This window comes from Mustela nigripes, chromosome 2 (genome assembly GCF_022355385.1).
Source record: "Mustela nigripes isolate SB6536 chromosome 2, MUSNIG.SB6536, whole genome shotgun sequence".
In the NCBI taxonomy this organism is placed as follows: domain Eukaryota; kingdom Metazoa; phylum Chordata; class Mammalia; order Carnivora; family Mustelidae; genus Mustela; species Mustela nigripes.
Window position 1 is genome coordinate 20,727,711 of NC_081558.1, and position 13,251 is coordinate 20,740,961.

The window sequence follows — 13,251 nt, forward strand, 5'->3', positions numbered from 1 at the left end:
AAAATGACAGGCATTCAGATTACCTAGAGATACTTGCTAATTAAAAATTGTCCTCTAAAAGCTGCTCCATAATCAGCCAAACACACTGTAAGCAAAACACTTACCTCAAGCAGTCTAGGATGAACCAGAGGGGTTATGCTGATTACAGATACTGACTTCCACTTAGAGTAGCTGCTGTTGAATTATCATCATACTCATATTCAGAATAAATTTCACTTCCAAAGCTGATGACATCTAATTGATTTATTGCTTCCTTTCTAAAACCTAATGAACCTAAAGACATAGGATTGTTACTCCCTTAGAAATTTGGAATCTGCTTTGTCACTCAGTGAATGATAGTTCAGCATTAGTTATATTAATTTCTATTTGTGGAACACCTTTCTTCCTTGTGCCTTAACACCCTTTGTAGGTGTTTTGGAAGTGCATTACTAATGCAAAAATTTAAATTTTATTACTAAATCATTTTACAGCTGTTTTTTTGCTTTCATTGCCTTGAGCAGCTAAGTACATGACCCATAGGGATACACACTCATAATTCCTATGGTTGTTAAATAGACAGTCTTAAATTCTAAAGGATTCACTTACTTCATTTTGTTTCTGTTTCTTTTTAGGAGAACATAGAAGTTCTACTTCAAATTGTGTCTGGACCTTAATAAGAGATTTCAGTTCTGGAATAGTTTTTGTGTTGAATAATTAGAGACTTGTGTTTTGGTTTTTATTTTGGGAGATGGGAGGAATTTTAGGATAACCTGATTGTGGATGTGGTTGTGTGTAGCAGTTTGTCTTAGAAAAGATTATTTATTTTGTGCTCCTTCCCCACATTTTATTATGAAAAATTTGAAATATATAGAAAAGTTGAAAGAATTGGTTAGTGAATCTTTATGTTAACATTTTGCTAGTGCTTTTATCACAAAGCAGTCTGTCTAGCTTTCTCTTTGTCTTTTTTCCCCATCAAGAAGAAATGACCTTTATAGCTAATAGTAAAGTAGAACAGTCAAGAGAGAAAGAGACAGACAGACAGACAAGCGCAGTACCTGGCGTATATTAGACATAATAGAGCAAGTTGACAAATGAGGGAGTGAACGTGAATGAGTGAATGATCTGAATAGGACATGCTTCCAGGTCCAGGATATATACAATTCCCACCTAATTCCCTGCCCTTGGGGATTTACTGTCTGGACTGGAAGTGAGAATCCACAGAAGGCAAAGCACTTTGCTAGGTAGCTCATATGAAGGCTTCACTGAAGGTCAGCATGGTCAAGCATGGCTGCTACTGGAGTTCAGAAGAGGAAGTATGACCCCAGAACACTGGGGCAGTTGACTGAGACTTCTTGGAAGAAATGGAGCTGAAATTGGGCTAAGAGGTAAGGCAGGGCCTGAGAACAGAGAAGGACACAGGAACATTCTGAGTCATGGGGAGTGTGAGGCTCCCCACATACTGGGGAGGAGTGCTAGTGTGGTGCCTGCTGGAAGCCTTGCTTTCAGGTGATTGGAAAATATACGGTCTTCCAGATGGTGCTCGGAGGCAGCTCCAAGCAGGACCCACTCCCTCTTCCCTTGGCTCTCCTAGTTACTCTCATTCCAGGGCTCTGTCCATGCTGCTCATTATGCCTGGAACACTTCCCCTCCGAATGTATGTGTGGCTCCCTCTGCCCTCTGGCCTCTGCTCAGTGAGAACTCCCCCAGTCTCCTCCTGGCTGTGCCAACTCCCCAGCGTGATTTGTTGTGTTTCCTGATCTGTTCCCAAAGCCTAGTGGTAGTGTCTGTGACTGTATAACCTTAATGTGTATATGTATGCATATATAGAGATACAAAAAAAATTGAAGGAATGAACAAGTGGGAGTTCTGATGCATAGAGTGTGTTTGTTTGGTCACTTTAAGACATTTTCTTGTCTAAGCAGTGAAGAGAAGCTTGAGCTGGGCAGAGAGTCACCAAAACGTGTATCAGGGTCAGTGCACTTGTGAGGAAGGTTGAAATTTGGGTATGGTTAGTTTGCCCCTCAGGGCATTCATCCTTGGCATTTTCTCTTTGAAAGACTCGTGTTCCTAATTGAAGTGCTTGGTGATCCTGATGCCTCTTGTCCTCCTTCCAGGACCCCTGCAGCGGATCATGAGTTGGTAATGCCCACTGAGGACCTCTGGGAGCCATGTCAGACGAATCCGCCTCAGGGAGCGATCCAGACCTGGACCCGGACGTGGAGCTGGAGGATGCGGAAGAGGAGGAGGAGGAGGAGGAAGTGGCAGTGGAGGAGCACGGCAGGGATGACGCGGAAGACCTACTGGATGGTGAGTGGCTCTAGCGAGTGACATAGGTTGCCTTATTTTTTCTTCTCTTGGGTTTTTTGCTGGGAGAGCATGGTGTCTCCAATTGCATTTCTTAGGTCATCTGTTGTGAGAAGGTAGAGACTGGGAACACAGTAACAGTGAACTCATATGCTATTTCTCAAGAAATGGCTTGTTGTCCCTCTGCGTAGACCTCACTCCAGTCCTGGATGGACCTTTAGCATTTAACTCGTCTTTGACAGATGTGCAGATTCAGATTTGCAGATTTGAGAGTAGAGAATTCTTGCTCACTTCATGGATGAGTCAATGGCAGAGTCCTTGTGGAGAGACTTTGTGGTCTGGGGTCATGAATTCATGAGGTGACCACAGGTAGGCATGAGGGTAGCTGTGAGTTTCCTGAAATTATATTTTACAGTTCTGCTTGTATGGACATGAGAGAATTATGTGGGGAGAGATTTTCAGATGATAGGCTCACAACTCCAGAATGCTTATTGCATCTCCTGTAGTGCTGCTCTGCCTCCTAGCCACTTCCAGTGACTGTAAATTATTCCTGATGAGAGAGAACTGCACCTCTATAGCTGGTAGGCACCCCTCTGGATTCCTGTTTGGCTCACCCCTTCCTTTGCTCACAGCTTAATTGCAGTGGCATTGACTTTTTCTTTTCATCTTCAGTCTAATGTCAGGTCATCCGGGCAGCCACAGGGCTTCTCAGTTAATTCCAGGCTTTCATAGCATAGGATTTAGTTGTTTGTAAGATTCCTATTGACTGAGGAATAAAGTTTTCTCTCTTTATAACAAACCACCTTGGTAGGACGCAGCATTATATTAGGTTATCTTTGCTTGCATCTGAAGGAGCCTAGGAAGATGTGCTACTGCTTTTCTCCAGATTCAAGAAGGATGAACATGGATCCTCTTTCTTTGCTGAAGTACTATCTTCAGTTCTCATTCATGGTTATATGTTATATGGTTCGGGGATCAGTTTTCCCTCATTTAAACTATCTAGGAGTCTCTGCCCCATTTCTACTTCCCCCACCTCTGGCAAGGAAATTACCATTTTATTTTATTTTATTTTTTCTTGATATTGTTTGCTGTCCACTGCTTGTTTATTCAGTTGGAGTCTCCCCAGTTGGTTCTGCAGTTCCTTTCTATAAAGTAGAATAAGTAGAAGTAATAGAAGATAGTGCTGGAAGGGTATACCACCAGACTGCCTTGCTTGGCTCTCATGGTTCTTAAGATGGCATTAGAGTCCCCAGGTACTGCATCAGTTTTTGCTTTTTATCATTTGGGTTCTCAGAATTATATTTTAAGATACCCTCTAGAACTCTTATCAGGTTTAGATCGGATTTAGGATGCTACTGGTAGGTATGGTGGATATATACACATTGTCTTCCCTCTTAGCTTTTTGGAATTCTGCCTTCCTTGTTAGGTTCTTAATTATTAAAAGAAAAGCAGATGCTTCTCTGAACTTTACTATTATTTATTTAAAAGTGGTGAAAATTGTAATTTGTCTCAGAATAGTGTAGCTATGCAACTGGAGTGGTTTTTTTGTTTGTTTGTTTGTTTAGATTTTGTTTATTTATTTGAGAGAGAGAGATAGCAAGAGAAAGCATGAGTAGGGTGGTGGGGAGAGGGACAAGCAGGCTCCCCACTGAGCAGGGAGGCCAGTGTGGGGCTTGATCCCAGGACCCTGGGATCATGTCCTGAGCCAAAGGCAGACACTTAACCACCCAGATGCCCCTGTAACGGAGTTTTTAAAAAAGATTATTTATACCATTCTCAGATGAAATAATTTTTAAAAATTTGAAATGAGTTATTTTTATTACTTACGAAGTTCAGAGTGTTAGAAAAAAATGCTCTGTAGGTGCTCTCTTCTTCTCTTGCTCTGCTAGGGTATGTTCTTGGATTTTGATCAAGGATCCTTTTGATGTTTCACAGTAGTGTTAGAGCTCTACTCACCCAAGCACTCCCAAATGGAAGTGATGCTTCTGTTACTTGTGGCAACTCTGCCGCTGTTTTAGAGCTTAAAGTTTTCCTGGTTCTCTTATTTTGCACACTCTGCAATTTTGCTGAACCATCTGAGACCTGTCCATTTCTTCAGTCTTACCCTTCCTGCCTTGGCTTGCTGGTCATCCCACAGTCTTAATGGGTAGAGCAGCCAGCTATTCTAAAATTAGGAATAGCTATGAATAGTTTTAGCTGGTATGGTGTGATGTGGCCTTTTATTGTCTTAGAGCAGTGGTTCTCAATGTAGGATGATTTTGCCTCCCAGGGGACAATTGACAGTGTCTGAAAACACTGTCATGACTTCCATAAGGTGAGGGAGGAATGCTGCTGGCATCTTGTTGGCAGAGACCCGGGATTCTGCTAAATATCCTGCATTGCATAGGACAGCTCTGTCCTACACACAGTTATTGTCCCCAAGTATCAGTAGTGCAGAGGTTGAGAAACCCTTTCAGAAAGGAAACTGTTACTTGAAGTTTCATCTCTACTAGATGACAATAACTCACTTTTGTAGTGCTTCCTCATCATTTACACAAACATCTGAACTATCATACTCACCTTTTCAAAGAATTTTCTTTGGTGATTCCCTCTATTTGTGTTTGTTTTCTTTATAATTTCTGCTTTATAATATTCTTCCTCCTACTTCTTTTGGGTTTGTTTAGCAGTACTACCAAATTTCTTTTTCTTTTCTTTTTTTTAAAAGATTTTATTTATTGGGGCCCCTGGGTGGCTCAGTGGGTTAAAGCCTCTGCCTTCGGCTCAGGTCATGATCCCAGGGTCCTGGGATCGAGCCCCACATCGGGCTCTCTGCTCTGTGGGGAGCCTGCTTCCTCTTCTCTCTCTGCCTGCCTCTCTGCCTACTTGTGTTCTCTGTCAAATAAATAAAATAAAATCTTAAAAAAAAAAAAGATTTTATTTATTTATTTGACAGTGATCACAAGTAGGCAGAGAGGCAGGCAGAGAGAGAGGGGGAAGCAGGCTCCCTGCTGAGCAGAGAGCCCGATGTGGGGCTTCATTGCAGGACCCTGAGATCATGACCTGAGCCGAAGGCAAAGGCTTAACCCACTGAGGCACCCAGTTGCCCATTACTTCCAAACGTCTTAAGAATGTGCTTACCAGGGGGTGCCTGGGTGGCTCAGTAGGTTAAAACCTCTGCCTTTGGCTTGGGTTTCTGGGATAGAGTCCCGAGTAGGGCTCTCTGCTAGGCGGGGAGCCTGCTCCCCCCGCCCCGCCTTTCTACCTACTTGTGATCTCTGTCTGTCAAATAAATAAATAAAATATTAAAAAGAAAAAAAAAAATAAAGAATGTGCTTACCAGGGCGCCTGGGTGGCGCTAACAGACAACTAACTCTTGGTTTTGGCTCACGTCATGATCTTAGGGTCATAATATCAAACTCCACATCAGGCTTTGTGTTCAGCAGGTATTGAGATTTTCTCTGCCTTTCCCTCTGTTCCTCTCACTCGTGCTCTCCCTCTCTTTCTCTCTGTCTCAGATAAATAAATAAATCTTTTAAAAAAAGAATGTGCTTATATTTGTTCCCCTAATAAAAACAGTTAAAACTATTAATTGCCCTCTAAATACTGCTTTAGTTCATCCCCTCACAAGCATTTTGACACAGTTTATCTTACTTATCTTGATAATCCTAGGTGTTAGGTAGGGCAGATACACTTTAGAGATAAGGAAATTGAGGCTTAGAAAGGCAAGTGACCCACTCAGTATGACTTTGCAAGAAAGTGGCAAAGCTGGGCCTTTGGTTTCCAACGTGGTACTCCTTTTTCAAACCCATGCTGTTTGTGAGACCATAGGTTCATATCATTCCCTTGCCTGTAATGGGTTGCTTTCTCTCTTAGTTTGTGCTGTGAAGGAAGAAATTGATTAATACTATTGACAGAGATGAGAAGTAATAGCATGAGTAAAGGCATAGTAGAAAGGCAGGTATGACATATGCTAGAGAATGATAACCTACTTGCTATAGAACTGGACACATTAGGGGAATGACCAGAGTGAGACTGGAATGATAGCTTGGAATCAGTTTAGGGGGGAGTTTAGAATTTGTTTTTAAGGCAGCATGGGAATTGATGGAAGTTTTTACCAAGGAGCATTCATTAAACCTTTGATTTTTAAGAATGTTATTTAGCAGTATACAGAAGAGATGGCCTGTAGATAGTGAAGACCAAATAGGTCTGTGGTAAAACTTTATGGGAGGGATTAATGAGATTTTTGAACTGTTGGGATCAGTTGACCTGCATAGGAGGAGTAAATGGTCAGATTTGTTACAGTAAAATTTATAGGACTTGGTGACTTGTTGCATATGTGGGGCAGGTTGAAGACAGAATAGGTAAAGTCTGGGGGGATGATGAAATCTTTTTTTTTTTTTTTTAAATTTTATTTATTTACTTGACAGAGAGAAATCACAAGTAGACGGAGAGGCAGGCAGAGAGAGAGAGAGGGAAGCAGGCTCCCCGCTGAGCAGAGAGCCCGATACGGGACTCGATCCCAGGACCCTGAGATCATGACCTGAGCCCAAGGCAGCGGCTTAACCCACTGAGCCACCCAGGCGCCCGGGATGATGAAATCTTTACAAAGGCGGAAGAATGGGGTAGATAGGAAGTAGATGGGGGAGTTAGAGGTATTTTTAGCTTTGCTGCATTATATGGGGCATTGTCTCCCCCTTGATATTGACCTTTGAATGTTGACTTGTGGGATAGTAGTCTGACAGCATGGAGGCTTTGGCTCTTGGGGAGCACCATGATTTGGTTTTTAAAAAGGTGGGGAGAAGACAGTGCTTTCCAATTTCTAGCATACTGGGGGGCTCTTGGCGTGTTATAAGACATTTTGGGTTTTTTTTTTAAGATTTTATTTATTTGACAGAACAAAGCGAGAGATCACGAGCAGAGGGAGCAGCAGAGGGAGAGGGCAAAGCAGGCTCTCCGCTGAGCAGGGAGCCCTATGAGGGGCTTGATCTCCGGACTCTGGGATCATGACCTGAGCCGAAGGCAGACGCTTAACCATCTGAGCCACCCAGGCGCCCCTGGATTGCTTTTTCATTTCCCTGCTTTTCTTCTCTCCTAATGCATGTGTTATATTTTCTCTATTCTCTTGGAATGGTGGGAGAAGTTAGGTGTTAGCACCTTTGGGACCTATCATTATCAGAGGCAGAAGTTCAAAACCTGGTGCCTTTGGTGCCAGGGTGGCTCAGTCGGTTAAGCATCTGCCTTTTAGATCAAGTCATGATCCCGGAGTCCTGGCGTTGAACCCCTGATTGGGGGGGGGGGTGGTTCCTGCTCAGCGGGGAGTCTGCTTATACCTCTCCCTCTGCCCCATGTCCCCTGTGCTTGTGCTCTCTCTCTCTCGAATAAATAAATAAAATCTTTAAAAATAAAACAAAAAACCTGGTACCCCTGGAATTGGCTTTCCTTATGCAAAAGTAGTTTTTCTGGCCCAGTATTTTCTTCTAGCTCAGCTTCAGGTCCAATATCTTGCCCTAGATAAGGTATTTTGAAATATTTAGATGAAGAGAACTCCTACAATAATCTAGCTTTTACAAAAAAAAGTTTGTTTTCAGTTGCCATTTAATGTGTTTCAGTGAATGTGAAAGTGTGGCATGGCTGGTTCATGTCAGAGTCCTGTGTGTACTTGGCTTTGTAAAGAGATTTTCCTTTGCCTTGGTGTTTTGTTGGCACTTTTGTTTTTCTCATTATTACTGCGCTCTAATCCTACAGTGGATTCTTCATTTCATGGCTTTAGCAACCATAAGTGATAAAGTTTAGATCAAGAGATATTTCCAAGGGTTTTCCTGTCTATATACATGGCAAAAATCTTAACATCTGTTTCCCCAAGGTAGCTTCTTATACCCCTGCAGCAGGGAGACAGAAGAGAAAAGTAGCAAGAAACCTGGGCCTAAATATGCCCTTATAGGTTGCACTGGCAGAGGACATGCTTAAAATTAAAAAAAAATTTTTAAACAAGAACGTCATGTGTTTCTTATTAACATCTGGATTAATGGATCCAATTCCTGATTTCGCTCATTCTGCAGGTGTATGATGAATCTTAGTTAATAGTATGATTCCCCTTCCACTACCACTTGCATTTGTTGTAGGCTACTTTTATTCTTGTGAAATATTTGCAAGGAAAATCCAGATTCCCCATTCTTTCCTACGATACGGTATTTTTACTTCATTACTTGTGCGGGTTTTTTTGGTCTTAGCCTGGTTCTCCATCAGGGTTGTGGGGCCACCACTACTCTTTTCTTCTGAGAGCATTCTACTCACCCAAGCTGTTTGGCCCATGTTATGAATAGCCTTGTTAAGCTAAGACAAGAGTAGGGTTTTTCTAAAGGAATTTTACTGGAGAAAAGACCAACCCCTTAAAGAACTTACTGGTTGGGGCGCCTGGGTGGCTCAGTGGGTTGGGCTCACTGCCTTCGGCTCAGGTCATGATCCCGGGGTTCTGGGATCGAGTCCCGCATCGGGCTCTCTGCTCAGCGGTGAGCCTGCTTCCTCCTCTCTTTCTGCCTGCCTCTCTGCCTACTTGTGATCTCTGTCAAATAAATAAATAAATTCTTTAAAAAAAAAAAAAAAAAGAACTTACTGGTTATTCTAAGAATGATTGCTTGCCAGAGGGTTTTATTTCCAAACTTGCTTCCCCAGGTTGCAGTAGACATATTGGGAGTTTATGGAGCTTCAGGATGAACATGACAAACTTGTTAGAGTGCCAGTTTTATCAGGAGATCGGGGGAGTGGTGTTGGGGGTTGAGACTTTTGTACTTTAACTGGTAAGGAATTAAAAATATTTTTGTAATGAAAATTAAGCATAGAAACCACAATTCATATGCATTTTTAAGGTAAAATGGGATTTTTTTTTCAAATAAATTTTAGAGTATGAGTGCTTTTGTTTTTGTTTTTTAAACATTTTATTAATTTATTTGACACAGAGAGAGAGCAAGAGCACAGGCAGGGGGAGCAGCTGGCAGAGGGAGAGGGAGAAATAGGCCCCTGTGGAGCAGGGAACCCAATTTGGGGCTCAATCATAGGACCCTGGGATCATGACCTGAGCTGAAGGCAGATGCTTAACCAACTGAGCCACACAGGTACCCCAGTTTGAGTGCATTTTGAATGGTACCCTGGGAGTCCCAAAGGGATAAGCACATTTTCTGTGGGTATTTAGGACTCTTCAGTAGAAAAGTTTGAGAAGTCCTGGTTTAAGTTAGTCAAGATCTGGGCACAGACTGCCTTGATGGGTACATCCTTTTAGAAGGTGAAGGCTGCTTTTTTGTTTATTTTATTTTTGTCTGTTTTACTTGACAAATCAGGATACTGAGATACTGGAATTGAAACTAGATATGTGCCTTCTGGAACCTGCTTCATGCTATCTTGTTGACAGAAAGCCAGCCTCCCTGGATGTCAACTTTGGCCTTAGGCTGACCTCCTTCATTTTGGATCACTGGGTAGGGAAAGCCGATCATCTTCTTAATGCCTAGATCTCAGACTCTTCTGCAGGGGGTTTGCTTTTTGCTTTTTCTCTGACCCCATTCTATTTGTCTTCTTTGCTTACAATGCAAAGAATCGGGTAAAGTGTTCTAGGCAGAGGGCCAGGGCAAAGCCCTGGTGTGGGAACAGATTTGCTTGTTTAAGAATCAGGAATGTAGAGGCCATGGTGGCTGGAGCATAGAGAGGAAAGGCCAGAGTGGTCTGGGGTGAGATAGGAAGGGGCCTGAGTATATAGGGGCAGTGGTGGCAGTTTGAAATATACCTGGAATCCTGGGTTTATTTGAGTTCTGACTGTTGCACTTTCAGATTCTCACTGTGAGTTCTCAACATAATCAGTAAATAGTAGCAGTCTGCAGGAAAAGTTATGCTGTCTGAGCGGCTGCAAGTCAAAGAAGTGTGGGGAGCTTCTAGAAATTTGTACTAAGTCAGAATGGGTGGTTTTGTTTCATAAAGAATTGTACCTGGGAGTAGTGAGTTCAGGAGTCTAATGGGAATCCTACCCAATGTTCTCTTCCTCATATGGAAGAGGGCCTTCACAAGGCAGCATAAGTTATGGAGTTATAGTTTTCACCATTTATTATGGCATCTCTGTCACATAAGACATCCTTACTTTGAGCCTAGATTTATTTTCTAAGAATAGTTTTAAAGAAACTTTATGAAACCTGTGATTGCGTAATGTCCTAGATCTAGATCCTTCATTGGAGAGTGTGTTTGGAATTTGAATAATATTTCAAAATCTATAATGCCAAATGGCTTGTTGACTTTACTGTTTAATAACTTTGTGATTGTGAGTAACATATGCTTATTAAATAAATATTGGAAATACATAGTATTATAAAGGACACAAAAATCACATGTAATTCCATCAGCCAGTGATAGCAAGGTACTTTGTTGTAGTTTTCCCAGCCTTTTGCTATGCAGATGTGTATTTTTACAAAACTAGAGTCCTGTTGTGTATCCCTTTTTGCATGTGCCATTTAAAAGTCTTCATAATTATAGTGACTTTGTAATTCCATGGCATTTCACTTATTTTTACTCTTCTAAGCTTTTATTTATTTATTTTTTAGGCAGAGGCTTAACCCACTGAACCACCCAGGCGCCCCCTAGGTTTTTATTTTTAAAAAATAAAAAATAGGGGTAGCCTGGGTGGTTCAGTGGGTTAAGCCGCTGCCTTCGGCTCAGGTCATGATCTCAGGGTCCTGGGAAGGAGTCCCGCATCGGGCTGTCTTGCTCAGCGGGGAGCCTGCTTCCCTCTCTCACTCTCTGCCTGCCTCTCTGCCTACTTGTGATCTCTCGCTGTCAAATGAATAAAAAATATATATAAATAAAAAAAATAAAAAATAAAAAATAGGGAAGCGTATAACACCAAGAGTGAACCCTAATGTAAACTATAGGTTTTGGGTAATAATAATGTGGCAATGTAGGCTCATCCACTCTGTGTTACAGATGGACCACTTTGCTGGGTGATATTGATAATGGGGGAGGCTATGCATGTATTGGGGCGGGTGTATTTGATAAATCTCTGTACCTTCCTCTCAGTTTTTCTGTGAACCTAAAACTATGGGAATATCCTGTGCCTCCAGTCTTTTATCCAGTGTTTTCAGTTTCCATTGATGATTCCTGCTTGTATCACTTACTAATATGGTAGCTGCAAAATGGTGATTTTTGTGATTCTATATTCCTTTTACATTTATTTGTATTTTTTGGTAAAGATGAGCTCTCCCTCCCCACTTTTATTTTTCTTCATCCTCCTCCTCATTATTATTATTATTTATTTTTTAAAAATATCAATATGGTCTCAGATCCTCTTTTGAAAAATTCTGTGTGATAGAGGCACCTGGGTGGCTGGCTGAGTCACCCATGGTTAACCATCTGACTTCCACTCAGTTCATGATCTCAGGGGTCCTGGAATTGAGCCCTGCATGGGACTCCATGCTCAGTGGGGGGGTCTCCCTCTCCCTCTGACTGTCCCCCTGCTCGTGCTTCCTCTTTCAAATAAATAAAATCTTGAAAAATTCAGTGTGATAGAATCCATTCCTCTTGTTCATTTTGATGCTCAAATTGTCCCAGAGTTGGCTAGTGGGAGCACCTTACAGCTAATTTCACTGTTCCTTTGGACGCATTCCCTATAGTTTGTGTGCACTTCCTTTTCTTTCTGGCACAGCAGTGTTCCAGACCTTGCTTGTATTTTCTCTGTTCCAACCTGGGAACTGGCTTTTTCTCCAAAGATTGTTGGTTTCTTTTAGAGGGAAATGGTACTTAGAAGCTAAGATCTGGGCTATACATATGCTCATTACTACTGGAATATTATTGATTATAGGCTCTTTTGGTCTGTAGAGCCAGGAAATACATTTATTTAAAAAATTGTGTTCATAAATAGTGCTCTAAACTTTAAAACTTCTATTTCCTATTTGTATCTTCCTCCCACAGTGATAACTTGGTTTTCAGCATCAGTGTATTTATTAATTTGCTTAGTTTTACAGTAGGTTCAAATAATTTCAGATGTTTTCGCTACAAACAATAAATCTAAAGTTCAAGAGTTTTTTTTAAAGATTTTATTTATTTGCTGACAGAGATCACAAGTAGGCAGGAAGGCAAGCAGAGAGAGAGGAGGAAGCAGGCTCCCTGCTGAGCAGAGAGCTCGATGTGGGGCTCGATCCCAGCACCCTGGGATCATGACCTGAGCGGAAGGCAGAGGCTCCAACCCACTGAGCCACTGAGGCACCCCAGTTTTTTTGCAGTTTTTTTCTTTTAATATATCCCACTAAGCTATTTAGTTAGAGTATTGTATAGTTGGATTTTTGTTTTTTTTTCCCAGCCTTATTAAAGTTTAATTGTGCTATGTATATATCCCTAAAACTATCATCAAAATCAAGATAATGAGCATATGCCTTACTCCTGAAAGTTTCCTTATTCCCTTTTGAAGTCCTTCCCTCCTTTTCCTGCCCTGTGCCTAGTGAACCGCTGATCTGCTTTCTGTCTTTATTGATTATATTTTGGTATAAATGAAACCACATAGGGTATTCTCTTTGGGGGCATCTGGCTTCTTGCACTCAGCATAATTAAGATTCATCCATGTTGTATATATCATTTGTTCATTTCTTTTCATTTCTGAGTAGTATTGGATAGTATAGATATACCCCAATTTGTTTATCCATTCTATGTGGGTTCTTTCTTCCTCTCTTCTTCCCTTCCTCCTCCTTTCTTTCTTTCTGTGTTACTATAAAGGAAGCCACTATTGAACATTTATATATAAGCCTTTGTATGGATATGTGCTTTCATTTTACTTGGATAATGGATTTTGTCATCTTTATTAGCTATCCAGGTCACGGGGAATTGGATAGAACTGAGTGAGAATAGAACATAGTGACATTTTGCTAGAGACTTCCCTTTAGATTAACCATTAATGTTCAGTGAATAAGATTATTTATCTGCCTGTAGCTCCAGGTGACTGTTTTGTAGCCCACAGACCAACAT

The 13,251-nt window shown here is 41.5% G+C and overlaps 1 protein-coding gene across 5 annotated transcripts in view; it reads left to right on the forward strand.

Moving 5' to 3' along the window:
• The window catches only part of RAD54L2 (RAD54 like 2), a 109,321-nt gene that overhangs the window by 37,159 nt on the left and 58,911 nt on the right, over nucleotides 1–13,251 (forward strand). For 4 of the 5 annotated variants that reach the window (XM_059389830.1, XM_059389835.1, XM_059389831.1 and 1 more), the window contains one exon: nucleotides 2,094–2,286. In XM_059389830.1, the coding sequence (XP_059245813.1) occupies nucleotides 2,148–2,286 (139 nt within the window). In that variant the 5' untranslated portion in view covers nucleotides 2,094–2,147. Of the gene's footprint in view, nucleotides 1–1,081; nucleotides 1,365–2,093; nucleotides 2,287–13,251 lie in introns of those variants that run through there. The other variant, XM_059389833.1, reaches the window with a different exon arrangement.